The sequence below is a fragment of the Leptonotus elevatus genome, chromosome 19 (genome assembly GCF_054856555.1).
Source record: "Leptonotus elevatus isolate MCC_2025b chromosome 19, RoL_Lele_1.0, whole genome shotgun sequence".
NCBI lineage: Eukaryota > Metazoa > Chordata > Actinopteri > Syngnathiformes > Syngnathidae > Leptonotus > Leptonotus elevatus.
The window spans coordinates 4896724-4916628 of record NC_141257.1 but is presented as its reverse complement, the minus strand read 5'-3'; the positions used below and the strand labels follow the sequence as shown (position 1 = coordinate 4916628).

Below are 19905 nucleotides of genomic sequence, written 5' to 3'. Positions count from 1 at the left end.
TTTGTCACATTAAATATGTTCACAAACGAATCCACTACTTTGGGTACAAGTGTACTTAAGGAAATGTCCATTGAAATTTACTCTTGCATTTTTTGCCTAAAACTGTGTTTATTTGAGGTATTTTTGCATTGGTGCTGAGTGGGTGTACAGTGCTGTGTTTACAGCATAACCGGAAGTCATAATAATCCAGACGTACTTGACGGCGGCGGTGTCGGGTGAAGGGGGGGGTGGGGGGTCATAAATCGAGACTCCTTGTACTGTATTTGCATACAGTATTGCTGCATAGCCCAAAGACAACATGACCCAGCGGTGGGTACTCCTTACCCGGCTGTAAAAAAATAAAAATAAAAGAAAATTAAAAAAAAAAACTCGGACTTGGGGGAGGAGAGGCACTTTTGTTGACAGGTTCTCCCTCCCGCAGTGGTCGACGTCCAGACAGCCGGCGGCAGCTGTCCGTCCACCGCCGCCGAGAGGAGGTAAGCGAGACGCCGTCCGCCGTGGGACCACCCCGGTGCTAGTTAGCGACGAGCTAACTGTGCAAGCTACAGAGCTAACCCGCCAGTAACAGCCTCCATTGTTGCTCGTTTCCTGACTCGACATCATGTTTGCTGCTATATAGATACACTTATGAGGTGTATCACTATAATAAATGTTCAGCCTTTATTGTGCAAGTTTAGATAAGTTAGCCGAGACGAGACAGTTGACAACGTCAATGTACACAGCAGTAAGAACATCGCTTCCTGTGTTTTTCAAAATATAATCACATTTTGACGTCGCAGCCATAAATGTGACACGGAAGTTTCTTTTGTTTTGAAACGAAACTACATTGACTTCCGTATTTTATCTGAACAATAACGTTTAACTTAACAGATTGTTTCCGAGGAGGCTCAAGGGAACCAGCCGGAGTTAGCGACGTTAGCTTAGCCGAATTAGCCTTCCGGCAAGTCATCTTGAAGCTGTCTGTCTGCCAGCATGCGAATAACCGCTTAACCACCGCGACACATTGCGGCACGTCTGCTGTATTCAGGAGGTCCAACCTCGAGCGGAACTCTTTGCCGAGCGGAGCCATGCGACAGTGGTGTGTCCCCGCTGCGACCCGAAGCACGGAGCCACTCCCGGGGCGCCTCTGCGTGTCGCCCCCTCCATCAGGTAAGCTAGCGGTGGGCTGGGAGTTCTTGGGTCGGATCAGAAAAAATGCAACTTATTGTCTCTCTATAATGATATGCAAACACACTGAATTTAATGCACTGAGTTGTCTTTATTGACACTTGTAAAGGAAGTTTCAAGTTTTGATTTAATTTAAGAAACAGCGCATTCTTGGCCGTCTTATACAACAATCTTGTATCATGTTTTTAAGACTGGAAGATGTGTGAAGGCAGACTTTTTTTCCCATCTGAAACTATAAATAAATAATCCTTTTAACACAAAACTAGAATGCATCATCCCGAGATTTGTTTAAACTATTTTGGTCACCTCATTGAATTCATGAGAGGTGAAAAGTATTTGATTCTCCTACGACAGTTTAGAACTTGTTACTGCCTCGCAGTTCTGAAGTTCTGCTTGTTTGAGTCTCTGCTCCATCCTTAATTTGTGGAGTTTCATCTTCTACCTGTGCATCACTGGATTTTTTTTCCAGGTGATCTAGCTTCTTTCCTCATCCAAAAGCATACATTAGAAAGTAGATCACCAAATGATTCCCGAGCGCGGCCCCTTATGCTGCTCACCGCTCCCTCAGGGAATAGGTCAAATGCGGAGAACAAATTTCGCCCCACTTAAATGGGTGTGACAATCAGTTGTACTTTAACGTTAGGTTAATGGTTGTTAATGTAACCACAATTAAAATTGTGCATTTTTATCTTTCTAAAAGCTTGATTTTCAATATAGCTCCGAGACAAATTTGTAGGCGTACCTAATGTTCAACAATTGTGCAGATGTCAGAATGGAGTGCTGCGGGGTGGAGCCACGCTACACCATCGAGCAGATCGACCTCCTGCAGCGTCTGCGCCTCTCCGGCATGACCAAACCTCAGATCGTCCACGCCTTGGAGTCTCTGGAGAGGCTCGACCCGGACCACCGGCCACCTCACTGTGACTCCCACCCGGCCCCTTCCAGTAACAACAACGGCAACAACGCACCCGCCTCCGCCCCGGCGCCGTCCTCTTCGTCGTCCACTTCCTCTCTCTCCCTCACCTCGGCCACCACGCAGACCTCCGGGTTGGACGGCGCCGCGCTGTCCCCCAGCAATAGCTTCGAGGCCTCGCCACCTCCCCTGTACCCTACCAGCGTGGCCGTGCAGCGCTCGTTCAGTTACGACATGGTCGGGGAGGAGGAGTGGGACCTGGAGGAGAAGGTGGAGGAATACATGAGGTGAGGAAGGTCAAGCATGAATTAGCACTGGGTGAGGATGAATAGAAGAGGATAAAAGAACAGACAAAGACAGACTATTATAACATCAGGTAATGGCACTTGAGCTCCCCCGAGCTGCTGGCTGTTCCTCCACAAGTGTAGTCACGTTAATTCAGGTCAGGTGCACTGGGATAGCTGGGGTTGGGGGGGGACTTTTCACTGAATAAGTTAAGCAAGCCACAACCATGCAAACGTTCCTCTGCAGTGACATACTGTATATTGTTTGTTTTTAAATTTTCGCAGGAGGGATAGCAACATGGTGAAGGAGGAAATCAAAACCTTCCTCAACAACCGAAGGATCTCTCAGGCAATTGTGGGACAAGTTACAGGCAAGAAAAGACTACAATCAAATCGTCAAAGTGGAAATCTGTTCTCATCCAAATGGTCGCTCGCATGCGATCTTCATTAACTGGAAGTGTTTTAAATAACAATTTAACATTGCATAACTGTAATAGCTGGTTCAATAGCAATGCATTGCCAAGATCAACACATTTAATTTGAATGACAAATGAAAGATAATTGTCATAAAAAATTTTCACAAGCTAATACAGTTCCAAGGTAAAATAATAACATGTAAGAAATGCCCAAAAACATTTTAAGATACTCAAAGTATGAAATTGTAATCATGTTTTTTTTTTTCTTTATGTGTGATGTGCTGTGCTTTCTTTACTCTTTACTCAGGCATTAGTCAGAGTTACATCTCGCAGTGGTTGCTGCAGCAGGGTCTGGAGATGAGCGACTCCAAACGCAGAGCTTTCTACCGCTGGTACCTACTGGAGAGAAATAACCCAGGTAAGGGATTGATAAAGACAAAGAAGCTTTGCGCGATTTAAGGGGACACGCTTGCTAACAAGCTCCTACTTCCTCCTGCATGCAGAAGATGACGCACACAGCTTTGATTTGGCTTGTCATGCCCAAAAATAGTTTACTTGACACGCGCGTTGCTTCTTCCTCCCTTCATCTTTGCTTTCAAATCTTTACCCGCTCTACACTAGACGCTTTGCTGTAGCTCTCATGATGGAGCAACTCTGGTGCTGGTTTTCCCTCCTACACGGGCTGATACTAACAATAACAACAATGATCCTCCGCTGTGGTTCCGATCCAACGCGGCCACAGCGCTTTGCTTCCGATTTAAAGCTTCTATTCAATCGGCTGACAAGGCAAAAAGAAAGCAAAGCGGCGAATTCTCATTGGCTGATTGCACAACACGGCACAATGCAAATTCCATTTGCCCAAACTGACGTCTGCAATCTTACCCTGACTGAAGGGCTGAGGTGGAGCGAAAGCCAGCACAGCGTGAGCCCCAGGGCCAGGGGAGGGGACAAGGACGGGCTGGCGGCGGGGGCGAGCGGCTGCCTCCCCAACCCCAACACCAACCTCAACCCCAACTCCAACCCCGTGTGGAGCAGGCAGAGAGAGCTGCTGATGCACTTGCTGCCGTGGTACACTGTCGCCGCCGCCACCGCAGCCCAGCCAGGTAACCCTGGATCCTCCCCCTCCTCATTGCCCTCCAATCACCAAACCCGGTCTTGCACTTGTACTGAGTCACCACGGGAGACTCATGTTTTCCATACCTTGTGCAATATTGTAATATTTGTGAGGCACATCACCTCATCAAACGGTTTATGTCAGTGGTTCAATTAAAGATGAAACTAAACAGTCCTGCAAAGTGCACATGTTTGCTGTTCTTTGCTGCCATCTTCTGGCTTCTTGGTGTTAAAGAACTGCATTGAAGTGAGTTGTGGAGCTTCGTATAGACAAAAGTATTGCTTTGCCGCCATCTTCTCGGCGCTAAGGAGCCATGCTGAAGTTAGTTGTAGAGCTTAATTTAGACAAAACTATAGCCAAACAAGATATTGAAATCTGTTATATACAAACATTTTTATTGCACTTCTGCTATGATGTTTTTCAGATGCACCTGTAGATTAAATCGAAATTGCTAATTGGGTCACTCTCTAATGGACAAATTGAATCCAGGCACAGTACGTAACAGGACTCTCTCCGACAGGTGCAACTTTATCGATGCGGTCAATGGTGAAGGAGGAACCTGACTGGCGGACGGGCATCATGGCCGACAGGCCGGCGATAGTTGGGGCGCCGCTGAGGCTGCGTCGAGGAAGCCGCTTTACCTGGAGGAAGGAGTGCCAGTCTATCATGGAAAGGTGAGGCGCTATTATGACCTGGCGCGGGGTCTTTTAGTGACTTGTGTGCTTTTTCCTCATCTGCGCCCACTTAATGGCACTTTTTAAAAATTATATTTATTATAAACAACATAGCATGCAGTGGTTTTGCTATTCAAACGTAAATGACCCTCAACCAGATCCATCCAAATTCTGAGCAGCAAATAGCATACCTTGCACATTTGGGAGCATACGCTTTGTCCTGTTTGCGCTGACTTTATTAAGCAGTTTTATATTACCTCTGCTTCTCCGGAATAAACTTGTCTTCTTTCTTGGCTGGCCAGAAAGATGCTGACAAAGTAGCATTGCACCCCCCCCAAAAAAACTCCACCCCAGTCCCACCCACTGTGCGCAATTGATTTGTCCATTAGACGCGTGCAGTAAGTACGAGGGGCACTCACGGTAATAAGACCACACGGGGCCCTCTGCAGTGCTGATCCCAAGGAGCTGTTTTAGATCCAAGGACGGACGTGTGCATGAAAGTGCGTGCACGCAAGTTTGTAAGTGCGTGTTAGAATCATGCAAAGAACTAAAAAGATTTGTTCCAGTCCGGTAACTTTTAAACCTCTCTGAACAGACTCTGACTTGGGTTCTTGGTTTCCTTGGCTTCACGTTTCCCTTTTAATATCTTGGCGAAAGAGGAGCCAGCGTGATCTGAACATTTCCATCGTTCTTCCAGCTTCTTTGTGGAGAACCAGTACCCCGATGAGGCAAAGCGGGAGGAGATCGCTAACACCTGCAACTCCGTCATCCAGAAACCAGGTTTTTTTTTTTTTCAGTCCCGCCTCCAGAAGCGTCGTGATGTAACAAACTGTTTCTTACTGTCTTTTATGATCAGGTTGCAAGCTGTCTGAGTTTGAGCGTGTGACGGCGTTAAAGGTGTACAACTGGTTCGCTAACCGCCGCAAGGAGATGAAGCGGAGAGCCAATATCGGTGAGCACTTGATATGAGAACGAGTAAGAAAGAGTCCTCAAGCTACGGCCGTTTCGACTTTACGGCGCCTGAGCCTCGTCCGTAGCACCTTCTTTGTCGTTAATTTCCCACAGTAATCACGCCATTTTATAGTTGTGCTGTTGTTGCCTCCAGCAACGGACGTCCCATCAGCCGGTCGGCTCGCCATCAGGCGCGTCACATTTCCGTGTTTAAACTTGAATTAGCTCCGCTCTGCTGTCCGTCAGCAATGAATGCCCATGCAGATACACGAAATATTGGTTCCGGCGTCTTCCGGGTCACGCAAATATCTTTTTTTTAAGAATTACTGTACAAAGTATTTTGACGTAAATATCGACTTTAGCGGGGAAATCCGACTAAAGTCCAAATTCAGGTTACATCGCCAGCGTAGGAACGGCACTCCGTTGTAACCTGAGGACTTCCTGTATTTACCTTCATGTATGTGCAGAAGCCGCCATTTTGGAAAGCCACGGCATTGAGGTCCCGAGTCCGAGTTGCCACTCCAACGGTGAAGAGGGGGAGATGCAAGAGTTCTCTGATCAGGTCAATCAACGTTTCTCAGAGCAAGTAAGTCACTGCTGAAGGTGGATTGCAGGCGCAGAAAATTCTATCAAATGTTGAATTTAACATTTCTTGGTGCTTCCCGTTGACAGGAAGAGGCATCCACCCAAAGAATGGTGGAGCAACAAGAACCGTCTGTGAGGGCCACCTCCGAGGCGCTCCCCAGCCCTGCCGTGCAGGTGGCCGAACAGAAAGAGAAGGATCAAAAAAGGGAAACTGTGGATGAAGAGTGACCAAAAGCTGGTGATGTCATTTGAGTTTTAATCGAAATACTTTTAAAAAAAAAAAAAAAAAAAAAAGAGGGGGGGGGTTCTCTTCCTCCTCGGGGGGCTGACGACACCGTTGGGTTCTGAAGCTCACTCGAGGTGCCTCCGATGGAAAAGAGGCTGCCATATTTATCGAAAGTTATTCTGCTTATGTTAACAGCAATATACAGTACATATATAAATATATACATAAACATATATCAATATGTAGTGCATTCCAAGGTGGTATTAACAAGCCTAAATTCCTTACAATTACCTAAAGGATACCTCACCCATTTTAATCTTTTTTTTTATGTTGTTTTTGTTTCGTTTTTTCGCCTCATGACTTCTTTTTAATGCTGAGTGGTGATTAAGTGCCTGCAGGTCAGGTCAGAGAGACACTTTCAAAGATCTCGTCTGCATGGATGTGTGTGTGCGTGCGTGCGTGCGTGCGTGTGTGCGTGCTTGTTGTTTTTCCCCCCCTGTTCACTGGTGCTGACGGCCGACCTCAAAGAGTCGATTGATCAAATCATTCGGTCAATGTTGGAATTTGCAAAGCCCTGAGGGACACCTGGAATCTCAGGAAATCCAACAATGGTGGATCAAGACAGTGAAGAAGTGCACCTGATGTGTGTGTGTGTGTGTGTTTAAGCTTCAAGAGATTTTCTTCATCATATCCGCGCTCACTCCAAACAGGATATTCTATTTATACATTTTTTTTATTAGTAGAACAAAGCGAGGACTATCCATCATGTCTTTGTTCAACCCGATGCTGCTCTTGTTGCTCTTTTTTTTCTTTTCTTCCTCATCTAACCTCATCCACCAAAACAAACGTCAATGTGATTGAAAATCACGACGCTGTCTTCTTCCCTCCTTATTGGTATAAGCTAAAAAGCTTTTGCTCGCATACTGCACTTCAAAAGTGAATCTCACTCTAATAGTAATAATAACGCTTGTGTACATAATAACCCAGAAGATAATCGCGTTTGTGGGTGCTTTTCTTCGAACTAACCACATTAGCAGAAATATACTGTAGAGTTGTAAAACTTGAAACATGACTAGCAGACTTCAACTGTGCGGGAGTTGCTCCCGACATGTTCATAAAATGGACAAATGTGCTTGTAATATACCGTATTTCCTCAAATAGTGGCCGTCCCTCTGCGTCGTCCGCTTTCACATGAAACGAAACGCCTCCCTCAAACAAATGCCTGCCTTTTTCCCACCAGGGGGGGGAGAAAAAAAACGGGTCGGAACTGTAAATACCTCAGATTGTACACGGACATTAAAGAGTTAACTCTTTCGCTAACCAAAACAGCAGCATCTACCAAGGTAAAGTCTCTCAGCTCAAGAAGGACATATGGGATTACGTTGCCATATTTCCTCAAATAGTGGTCGCTCATCAAATAAACACCGTGCCCAATTACTCACCAGTGTGTCATCCACAAATAAGTACTTGCCTCAAATAGATGCCCTCGTTTTCTCATTTGAAAAAAAACCGAATGGGTCGTAACTGTAATTACCTCAGTTCACACATTGCTATTGTTCACACAGTTGCTAACCAAAATGGCAACATTTACCAAGGCATGTAAACTTAAGGCAATTCTGCAATATATTACCGTATTTCCTGAAATAGTGACCACCCATTAGACACTGTGCCCTAATCAACATTGCATCAGAAGTCAAATACGCCCCTCTCGCGATAAGACTCCCGTAATCACCTCAGCTCACAGGACCTGTTGTTCACATGCAAAAAGTCTATTGCTAACCAAAACGGCAGCACCAAGGGACGCAAACATAAACACTCCCTCACATGAAAAATGTGGCACCTTGACAAGTTCCCTTTGCAGTATTCATGGCTATTAGGGTTCCAGTAAACACTGATATGTGGGTGCTCCACGCTGTTGTGCATCCTGGAAGCCTGAATAGCTTTTTGTCTTGCTTGATGATATCGATACACCAAAAATATTGAGATGCATTACTACAAAAGTGCATACAAATAAACCTCTGCAGTTGAGTAGTAGCCACTATTTGCGGAACTACAGCCCATGTTTCTTAAATCGCGTTACCTCCCAATGCCAAAGGTGGTCCAGGTGATGTTCATTCAGTGCAACACTAGCCAACATTCTTTAAGAGGAATCCATGTGTTACAAGCCAATGGCAGCCATTGAATTTGTGACTGTTCATGATACAGTGTCTTGTAGCATTCATGTCTGTGGGGGGGGGGGGGGGGTGCTCCATCCTCCATCCTCCATCCTCCAAAACTGAATATTATTATTATGCTCCTTGCTATCTGCTTTTATCTGACAGCAAGCAACAATAAAAGTATTGTTAACGATGGCCGCGCTGTCTTGTTTGTTGTCGGTTGATTAGTGCATGATATGAAAGTCGTCCTGGGATATCTTATCATGTTCCCAAAGGGGCTCTGAGCACAATGTTCCACTGTCTCTCTCCATACATAAATGTTCCTTTCAGGTTCTTGTTGTAAACAATGACATTTATATTACTCAATGTATATATTATTCTATTTCTATACTTTTCCAATGCAATTACTTACAAGTGTTGAAATGAACATTTAGTGTGTGACTAATACTTGACAATGTGTAATGAACTACACAGATTCTAAAAACCACATACACAGGTGGTGTAATGTACAATGTATATAGGTTAAGCAGATGGATGTACAATTGTATACAATCACACCATCCTGTTTCAGTCGGGTTATTTTGTTGCAATTTTTTTTTTTAATTTAGTCCAAAGCTGAAAATGTCCTTTTGGGCCATTTTCAGTGGCTGGATTCTTAAAAATTTTTTGGGGGGGGGGTGACTTAGATATTTGTACTTGGCCAGTGTCAATAAGTGTTGGCCCCGCGCCATCATTAATGTTGCTGCCTGCATATATAGGAGTATATCTGTACTGAATAAAAATCTACGCGCAACTCTTGTTCCAACTCCCATTTTTTATAAACTGAACATGAACAAAAGGCCTGCCTATTTTGCTAAAATATAGTCGGCAAAAATAAAAGTGCTCAATAACACAGATGGAGACATATTTGTGAACATTTGAGATGAATAAGCTATTTGTGTATATAGAAATTCTTACATCGTTGAGTTCATTTCGTGAAAAATGGGAGCAAAAGTGTTGCATTTCTATTGCATAATTTGACACCGTGCCTTGTGTTTTTATTTTTATTTTTTAGATTTCTATGGCACTGATGCGGAGCAAGCAGGATCATTAATTAGATTGATTGTAGCTAGCCAGCTAGAAATATTTATTATATATACAGTAGTATGACTATATTTTTGTATTAGTACATTTTGGCAACATCCGCACAAAACGTGTTTACAGTACATTCATTTGCATTTACAGCATGTCATTATAAATCAATATACTGTATATACACCTGTATTTTTTTTCTACATTACTCCACAATAAGACAGGAATTTCTGCCCGGTTCTCAGCAGCAGATGGCAGTAGTGTGTAGTGCTAAAGTAACCTGGGAGTGGGATGCTGTGAGTCAGTCTTACTCTTATTTTAAACATGATTCCATGATTTCTTGTGACTTCTTTATGCTCATTTCTTCAAGCATTTTGTCAGCTTGCATGTACGTTGATGCTCTGAGCCAATCTGTCACTGTTGATGGCATCAAACACTGCCTGCAGGTTAGTTGTTCAAGCTTACTAATGCCCCTAATTCATGACACAGCCATTTCCAAAACGTGTCCCCTTGAAATCCGCAGAACGTGATCACCAGTCCCCCCCCCCATTCATGCGTTTGTGCTCGTTAAATTTAATTGCGGTTGAGCAGTGGGCATGGTGCCGGAGTGCCACGAGGCCAAATTAACCCAGGAAAATTTGGCATTTCGGAAAGTCACAATACTCTGACTACTCATATAGACATATTGATCTCATTGTGATAATTTTTTTTTGTGATTTTTTTTTTTTAAGTTTGTCCTCGAGGCTCATATCTGGATCTACTCCAAATGTTTGTAATCCATTCATTAGCCATCAAATTATAATTTGAATATGAATGCAGGGCATGAATATTCATAAGCATGCATGCTTAAAGGCTAAGCACTCTAATTCGTGTTTGAAGTCATCCAAGGTTGTCAGTGTCCAATACTTGGTCACGCTTTAGGAGACACAACAGGCTCTCAGTTAACATTGTTAATATTAAAGATAACTTGGGTTTTTGTTGTCATCATTAGCAAAAGATTTTGTTTTTCTTTGTATGCGACTCTCCTTAAATTTGGTGTGTTAACAAGGCCTGATGATGTTTTTTTTCTGAGGGCTATAGTATATGATTGAAATGATTTTAGTGTAAATATCACATTACGAGTGAGTAGTAGTTTTTAAACGTTTTTGAGCTGACAGCATGGTGGCCTAGTGGACAGCTCATCTGCCTCACAGTTGACGACTTCCTGGTTCAAATAACGGCTCAGGCTTTTTTTTCTGTGGCGTCTGCATATTTTGTGAATGCTTCCTCCGATGTCCCCCAAAACAGGCATTATTGAAGACTCTAAATCAGGGGTTCTTGAACTTTTTGGTGCCAGGGACCTCTCACCCAAAGTCAGCCGGGATAAGCTCCTGTCGGAAGTCTTTTTTTATCATTTGGTTTAGAATTGTATGGTGGATCTTATGAAACACTTTTTCCCCCCACACGCCAAAGGTTTCCCACCAACTGGCCTCAAGCAACTTCCAGCACATCAAGTGTGTTTTCATGCGCCCAATGCGACACATTCCACAGCCCAAACACGCTGTGTCATCGTTAAAAAGTTACGTTTCGATCCGATTAGACGGTTGGGTTGTGGTTCGACAGCCCCCCCGGGCGTGATTTAAAGCAGCACGCCAAGAGAGGACGAATAATCGTTTACACTCCCTCAAGGCCCGATTCAAATTTATATTCTATTACATGCATAACCACAAGTACACTGGCGTCAACACTTTGTTGACCTTTACCATGTTGAGAATGTGTGCACTTGTCATTTTAGTTCGTATGTGAAACCACATTTGAGAATCAAAACGAACATTAAGAATTGCAAACCACAACGAGACATATAGTATAAAAAAAAATGTCAACAATGGTGTACACGTTCTAGATATGTAAAATTGCAGGAAAATGGATGGATGGAAATTACGTTGTTTGAGAAATAAGCTATTCTATCTCTTTAAAGCGTAAGAACATTGATTATGTCATTTTACATCATTATACATAACTTTTGTCTTTATATAGAGACCGTATATTAAACAGCACAGCATCATTTTTTTTAGAGACAAACGTGGTTTCGCTATTGTTCATTCCCTCTTGAAGGGTGTGGTTTTTTTTCCCTTTGCAGTAGAAAACAGAATTCATGACCTGTCACCTTTTCTGCTGACGACACAGACCATCTCACAGCCTTGGTAACTTGTTTCTTTTTCTCTTTTTTTTCCCCCTGTCTCTCTCTTTTAAGAAGCCTGATGACACATGTGGCATGAAAAGTATGCAATTGAATTTGTCAGCGCTTATTGCTCCGCTGCTCGGCCAGCAGCGGTTTTGATTAGAGGCTTTTTCTGCTGATTTTGCCCGATTTTATTTCACTTGTTTATTTCCTACCAAACCGTGAACTGTCCTGTCCCGTCTGATTGAATTTTCCCTTTTAAGTGAATGTGTCTTTTTGATACGATGAAGAGAGAGGATGGTGCACAGAGATGGAGATAAAGATGGGAGGGACGGTTAAGGTTACCTTCAAACCTGCACGCATAATAGAAGGAAATTCTACTTTCTGCAGTGTTTAAAAAAAAAAAAAAAAGGCTCCTCCTTTATAGGCATTGGCCTTACAACCCGTTTACCCTTGAAAGAGAGAGCCTAGATGAGAAATAACCTTTTTATGCCAAGTCCCTTTTTGAAAAGACAAATAAAGGGAGAGGAAGCGCAGCCACAATAGCACACGTTGGCCTGAATCTGTCATGGTCGCATAGTCCAAAAAAGACCCCCCCCCCCCCACCCGCTTTTTTTTTTCTTTTTTCTTGCCTAACGATGTCTGCTCTGCACACTAGCAGGTTGAAACATTCGTTGAAAATACTCCTCAGAGGCTTCTCCTCTGAGCTTCAAGGTTGTTGTTTTTTACATTATCCCGCTATCCCTTCCTCCATTCGGCACTCATAACTTTTCTCTTTGCTCTTATCTGCACAAGTGCCCAGAGCAAAAATGAAAAGAACTGAAATCCAGTATGTGTTTTGAAATATCAAACCATCAGGCTTCAAATGATGAAATACTGTATGATGTCAATGACAAAGGAACTTATTTAAACTTTATTTAAAACTCTTTTAAACAAGTAATTTAAAGCACCTTTCGATAGCTGTTTAAATGTATAATCAAATTTGTTGAACTTTTACTTTAAATTTTATTTGAAATGTACTTTAACAGTACATACACAAATATTTGCGCAAAGTTTTTGTTTTTCTTCCATGTCGCCTTAGGAGCCCGTAGCTCCACCCCGTCGTCATGGTAGCAGAGGGTGGAGTCGGCAGTGAATTTCGATGGATTGTGATTGAATTGGAATTTCCATGACATGGCACCTCGACTGGGCGAAGATCATCCACTTTCGAGACGGATTAGACCGTCTGAAATACTGTGTCAAAGCCAAAAGGTAAGCAGAGCTGCAATGAGTTTTGTTGAACGCACAGATTAACATTACTATTACTGTGAGCGTCTGACTTGAACGTTCGGCAAATAATTCGGTGGCTTTGGTGATGAATTATTTTTAGTCTACGAGTGAAAGTGCAATATGTGTTACTGTATCTACTCACAACTCCAAAAAAAAAATTCTTATGACAAGGGTGTGTGTACAACCCAAATGCAATACACTGAACCACAGGGATAGTTGGAATTCGCTTTTACTACTTTTAATAACAAATGCTCCAAGTCCAGCAGCGACGGGTGAGTAGAAGAGCACTTAAGTTAAGCAGCCATGGGGTCAGGCAAACATGCTAAGGCAGAGCCCGTGTATATAGGCAGAAGACTCAGGAGATTCCTGGGAAAATAAAAAGATAGGAAGGTCATGGTCAGCATAGGAAGACAAAACAGAAGAAAAAATATACATCATATACCCTTTTAAAGGAGATTTTTACACCTTGGTGGTGGTAAATTCCATGGTAAATTCTCCTTTCCTACTGTTTCTACTCTATTTTTTTTTTTTTTTTTTTTTTTACATTTAAAGAAACGGACAGATCCGTGTTGAAATTCATGCAAGATTGCACTTTTTTTTTTTGGTGCAGAGATTAACCATGACATGCTGCGTCATCTCATTAGAACCACTCTCCGCAGAATATGGTTTCCTTTTATTTTGGTCTTCGGCCTTTTTATTGCCCGTCTCTCTTCACGTCGCCGTCCTCCTGCCCGACCTTGAATTATTCTAATTAAGCTCATTACCGTGTGACTTTAGAGACTTCCTGTAGCAAAGGCAGCACTGTTAAAAGCAGAGCGACCTTGGGGGCAGTCGGGCAAGGATGACAGTGCTTTGTTTGTGTGTGGGGGAAGGAAGGATGGACGGGAGGGGGGTCGCGGTGTGAGCCGGTTTTGTCTCCTACACAGGTAATTAATAAGCTTATTAACTCCTCGGCTCGTCATCATAATCAGAACTGCAGGCGGGGAGAGAGCTGGGGTGGTGAATTGTCTCATTGCAATCAAATTGGAGAAGACCGCACACAGAGGTGAATGTGCTGAGTTTCTAATGGCTGAGGAAGAAGTGTGCTTGGAGGAAAATTGTTTTGAGTTGCTAACTAACCGTGTCCTGCCGTGGTGTTCAAAGAAAAACTGTGACTTCAGCAATAAAATAATTGCTCATGCTTTTTTAAGCTTAAGATGCTATGGGTATGAAGGAAGAAATTCCCAAGGGATGGCCTGTATCATCCCCTGATCCTAACCCTATTGAAAATGGATGGGATGGAATGGAATGCACCGTATTTGTTTTTTTCTGGTATTTGTATCAAAATAAAAGCATGCTGCTTAAGTTAAGTGTAGCTTCTTTTTTTTTTTTTTTGAGTAGTAACATCATCCAGTATTCTTAACCTTGTGTAACAATGGTGCATAGGAAATTGGTTTTAAACTGTTGTCACCATTGGACGTACTTTTTCCTATTGTCGCTTATTTGTACCCCACTTCTTTTTTTTTTTAAGCTAATCGCTAGATACGTTGCTAGCTAGCTAGATGGATAGATTAAATAGCCAGATAGATGCATCGACAAAAAACGGATCAATGGTGCATAGGAAATTGGTTTTAAACTGTTGTCACCATTGGACGTACTTTTTCCTATTGTCGCTTATTTGTACCCCACTTCTTTTTTTTTTTAAGCTAATCGCTAGATACGTTGCTAGCTAGCTAGATGGATAGATTAAATAGCCAGATAGATGCATCGTCAAAAAACGGATCAATGGTGCATAGGAAATTGGTTTTAAACTGTTGTCACCATTGGACGTACTTTTTCCTATTGTCGCTTATTTGTACCCCACTTCTTCTTCTTTTTTTTTTAAGCTAATCGCTAGATACGTTGCTAGCTAGCTAGATGGATAGATTAAATAGGCAGATAGATGCATCGACAAAAAACGGATCACCACTTTAATGTGTTGCGCCCAAAATCAAATGTGCACATTGTTTGGCAATGTCAATTAACGAAATAGGCCACCTTCCACACATTCCGGCTCACAATGAAAAGAACTTGCTGCAGGTAACACATGTTTCTTTGAGCTTGGAGGCAGCTCCATTTCAAATGCAGACCTTCAGCCAACTCGAGGCCAACATCACGCCTCATCAGAGCAAGTGTCAGGATTCAGGTGCCGTTCCATTCCAGAGGCCTCAACTTGTCTTTGCCTACGGCGTGTGTGTGGATGTTTTTTTTTTTTCTTTTCCCCCTTTCACCAAGTTTGTTTCCACAGGGCTTTGTGTGCGTATGCATACTAGGACTCAAAGGCCAAAGTAGACAAATTGGAGCTGGCACTTGGAGAAAGGACCCTGTAACCTGGACGTGAGTGGGAGACAGCCTGTCTGATTATCCACGACGACGACGGGGGGAGAAGAGGTGTCTTTCCTGATAGGTGAAAAGACAAAAAACTAAAACTCCTCAGAGATTTTGATTGATGGCCTTTTTTTGTAGGTAAATGTTTACCTTCACAAAGATGACTAGAAATGTACCGTCACCACATTGTATCCCACCGGACAGCATTAAGTTCATGTTCTTATTCTCATTGCTAAATATAGGAAATGAAATCCCCCCCCCTTCCGAGCACACAGCATATGTGTGCTTATATATGAGACATATTAGTTTCACAGCTTTCCCCTTGCCACACAGCACAGTAAAGATAAAGAGGGACATTACACGGTTGAGAATCAAGGACAATGTGATGCCGAATCGTTGCTGAAAAGCTGAGTCGGAGCTATTGTTCTGAAATGAACAGGAAAATGGAATTATGGATCGCTGTGGACATGCTACGGAACGACGAGGTGAGAAATAGAATATGTGATGAGCGCAAAAAGGTTTCAAGATGAAGGGTAATGAGACGTGATTCTTGTTGGAATTGGCTTTTTATAGCATATTTTCTATAGGTATATATCATTTTAGTGTCATTAAAAAATGCAAATTCTATTGTATGGTGGAAAGCAGGTAAAGCAGGGATAGAGAAAACATGAGACGGGGCTTACATAAAAACTGATATCCAACTTTGAATGCCTTAATGCTTTTCTAATTACGAAGGCTTTTCAATATTAAAAAAAATAGATTTTTTGTTATTATTTGACGACGCTATGCTATTCTGCAAAAGTTGAGGCACGGACAGACAATTTTCACGGCCATGTGCATTTTTGCTTCCAGTCTGAACAATATGACTAATGTGAATAATAACTGGTCCATTAAATCTATCTTTGTGCAAAATTACATTATATGGGCAATATTATGTAAACAAGACTATTTAATTCCTTGTATTGTATGTGTCTGTAGTGCCTGCCACTGAGTGCAATCCAATCTAAATTTTGCCCGATTGTGACGTTTTACAAAATAATGTTTGTGCACCGAGTGTACCACCAGAAGTAGCTACTTCTCTGATTGCAAGAGTTGTACTATGGAAAAATGTATGCTACTAGCTTCTTTCTTGGGCGTACATCTACATCTTTGAGCTGCAAAAATTCACTATAGTATATCCACTAAAAGTATAAAAATATATCTGGGTTGTCGTCGTTGACAACGAGGCACTCTAAAGTTGCAATGCCAGCCCGAATCCCCACACTGGCTGTCAAGTCAGATTTTTTAAAACAAGTTTTCCTTCATTCCCGCTCTTTGGCTTCTCCCACTGCGGCGTGCATGCACTCATGGCTGACAACATGGCACTCTAAAGCAGCATTAAATAATTCAACATAAATCTCAGTCTTTGCACATTTTCAGCAATTATCTTCAAACGTATAATTTATTTAGAAACAAATCTCTAAATTCACTTTATGATCTGATAATACCACCATTGTGAAAATACGTAGACAAAAACAAATAAAACAAGACTCTTGTTATGATTCATAACCTTGCATGTGTACCTTTTATTCTTCACAGCCTCTTTACATTTTGCTTACTGATGTGGTCAAATGCAAACCGCCTTCTGAGATATTTCCCTGAGGTGTGAGCACGACTATAAAAAAAGCTAACGAGCTACAGGGTATTATGTGAGGATATATATAATATATAATATATATGTATCTATAAACCCCTTATTGGCTTTTCATTTGGGCCCAATGAACGTGGCTGTGCATAATAAATCACTTGCGAACATCTTTAGAGGGGGAAGAGTACGTGCAGCATCTCGCGTGTTTACTTGACATAAATGTTGTTATGATGCTGCACAACACACACACACACACGCACACACACACACACACACGAGACAACAAACTCATCAAATGCAGGTGCATGTTGCGATGCATCATCAACTAAATAATCACGACAGCAGCAAAGTGCCATTTGCAGGAAGACAAAGTGTGTTTTTGGGAGGTGTGAGGAAGAAATGGAGCCTTGTGGTGGTGGCGGCCATGCTGGCGGTGTCGGTGTTGTAGAGCTAAGTGAGTGCGACAGCTGTGAATGCTTTCATGAGAGAAAAAAAAAATGTGGTTCTGTGGCCTTGTATTGATGCTTTGACCCTCGCGGTGAACCTGAACCATCTCTCTTGACTAAACGACATACCGGATGTATCAAAGGAGACTTTGTGATTATTTTGTATTGTGAGTGATGTCTAACACTGCAAAAAAAAAAAAAAGAAGAAGAAGAAAAGACGACGAAAGTCTATTACTGACATTACTAGGGCAGAGTAAAGCTTTTTTTGTTTTTGGATGGATTGCGTAGCTCCCGCAAACATAAGCACAATACTGTGGAGAACTAACTGTCTCAGGTTTGAATGGAGGCCTTCTCCGGACTGCATGTTCAATAGGGTTTAGATCAGGTCTCTTCAGAACGGTCCAATGTTTTGTTCTTAGTCATATATTTTTATGATTTCTGATCAAATGAAATGTGTTTAGCGACAGAGCGCCTTGACAGGAACGCTGTATAAATTCCAGACAGCATTGCGCAATGGCATAATGAAATGGAACGTAAATAACTCAACTTTGCTTTCACTGAATTTAATCATCTTCTTTTCGCCACATTTTCCTCACTTTCAGTAGCTTCTCATTCTTTTCATGGACAGAGGTCCGCAGCGTAGAAACTATTTTAATGCCCTTTATGGACTCCTTCTGCTTCAGTATAAAACATAAAAGGACCACGCTCGCATTGCTTCACCGAGTTGACTCCACCTCACTCATGCTCGGCAACGGAACAAACTCGCAAAGGCCTTCACTGTAGGATCAACTTTGTGAAGTAGCGCTCTAAAGGCGAGTTGAGAGTCCTCAGAGGTAATTCTGTACTGTTGCCATTTTGTGAACTCTTTGGAGCTTGACTGGCGCTGATGTTAATGAGCAGCCACTTTTTGCGTGTTTACCGTCTTCCATCTTGCACCTGTTAACCCCCGAACTGTGGCGCTTCCCTTTGCAGGGACGGGCACACAGCTAACGGATTGGAACTCATCCACCTGCCAGGAGGAGTAACTCTTCCTTTTATGAGCCCATCGGAATTCCGCTCACAGGCGAAGAAGCATTCTGTCAACGACAAGATGAGTCAGGACGGCCTTTGCGAGCCCCAATCCTAATAACGGCGTAATGGTCATAGATAGATCATAGATAGCACGAGCTGGTCTCCAGCCTGCCGTAAGTGCTCGCCGCAAACACATTTTGAAGCTCATTTGTTCCGAGCAGATGCACGCCTGGATGCACCTTGCGGTTAATTGTAATGGTCCTCTCTCAGGCGGCGTGCTGACAAATGGCCTGCTGTTTTTTTTTTTTATGGTTTGTTCACTGCTGCTGCTACTTCTACGAGCACTGACCTGAACTTGCTTTGTATGCATTAGGTCAAGTCTAACCATCTGACCCTCTCGTGCGCTGCGCTCAATGGCATGACAGGTTCATTACAAGCATCCAGACCAGAGGAATCAATCCCCGAAAGGTCCGCTCCCCCCCCACCCCCTCATTCTTTTCACTTCTGCACTAAGTGTGTGGGATCGATATTAGTGGAGAGGAAAAGGGCTTCCTCTGATGGAACCAATTTGAGTTCATGTGGCACATTCTCTGCAATGTTCAGCGCTGCCACTGAGGGCCAGTAAAGAGCTACAAGTATTAAAAAATCCAGGAACGTTTCCAGGACGAGGTATGGTGGGAATGAAATACAGGTACTTAGTTACTCAACTTAAGTAGATTTTTCAGGTATCCGTATTTACTTGACTATGTATTTTCCTGTCAGCGTTTTGGTTTTACTGCCTGCATTTGAAAACAGATAGGCCTAATGTGGGCAACTTTATACTCCTTACTTTGCCAAAACTAGCTGATTACTTTTTCACCTGCTGCGACTGATGACACAATATATGTAAATATATTTTAAATGTGAATGATGAGATGTCAGTTCAGCCAAGATTGGAATCTTGATTGATTGAGATCTTTGGCATGTTGTAAGGTGGGAACGAATAAATAATGCACTTGTTCTTTAGCTGTAGAATATGTGTTTTCTAAATTATTTAAAATACCAAATAGCTTTTGAGTATTCCCTAAAATGTATTTTTTTTTATTATTTTTTCTTATCCCTACCTCTTGATGACCAACATACATATCCAATATAACCGAACAAACGAGTTTTAAATCAGCTTTTTGGGAATTTATTTTGTTGCTCTTTTCCTTGTAATTGACATACAAATATTACACATATCACGCATTATTGCAATTAAGTTAAACAGCTGTTTAATTGTACTGCCTGCATTTGTGATGTGATACAAAGTATGCGGGAAGGGGGTGATGGTAAACACAACAAAATATATTAAATGCGTCAACGTGAAAAGTGCTATTGGTGGTTAAGATGGATAAATACAAATCTATGATTCCTTATTACCTACTTTTCTTAAAAAAAAAACATAATGACGATATAAAATGTTGATGCCTGAATTGTCATTCTGCTGAATTTCCATGGAAAGTACAT

The 19905-nt window shown here is 42.4% G+C and overlaps 1 protein-coding gene across 3 annotated transcripts; it reads left to right on the top strand.

Moving 5' to 3' along the window:
- Positions 1 to 247: 247 nt before the first annotated feature.
- Positions 248 to 9048, top strand: LOC147157612 (homeobox-containing protein 1). 3 transcript variants are annotated; one of them, XM_086063368.1, is made up of 12 exons: positions 272 to 309; positions 422 to 476; positions 1028 to 1149; positions 1932 to 2367; positions 2650 to 2735; positions 3088 to 3198; positions 3674 to 3883; positions 4415 to 4568; positions 5266 to 5348; positions 5425 to 5520; positions 5987 to 6105; positions 6192 to 9048. In XM_086063368.1, the coding sequence occupies exons 3-12, from the start codon at positions 1068 to 1070 to the stop codon at positions 6330 to 6332; spliced, it is 1518 nt and encodes a 505-aa protein (XP_085919494.1). In that variant the 5' UTR covers positions 272 to 309; positions 422 to 476; positions 1028 to 1067; the 3' UTR covers positions 6333 to 9048. The 3 variants fall into 3 exon arrangements, with proteins under 3 accessions (XP_085919493.1, XP_085919495.1, XP_085919494.1); XM_086063367.1 differs by having other exon boundaries at positions 248 to 476; XM_086063369.1 differs by lacking the exon at positions 3674 to 3883 and having other exon boundaries at positions 248 to 476.
- Positions 9049 to 19905: the final 10857 nt, after the last annotated feature.

What these genes read in the sequence shown, in the direction of transcription:
- LOC147157612 (XM_086063367.1), top strand. Translation starts at nt 1,068, where the DNA reads ATGCGACAGTGGTGTGTCCCCGCTGCGACCCGAAGCACGGAGCCACTC. An exon ending in AATTGTGGGACAAGTTACAG is followed by an intron (nt 2,736 to 3,087) that starts GCAAGAAAAGAC and finishes CTCTTTACTCAG; the next exon opens with GCATTAGTCAGAGTTACATC. An exon ending in TGCCAGTCTATCATGGAAAG is followed by an intron (nt 4,569 to 5,265) that starts GTGAGGCGCTAT and finishes TCGTTCTTCCAG; the next exon opens with CTTCTTTGTGGAGAACCAGT.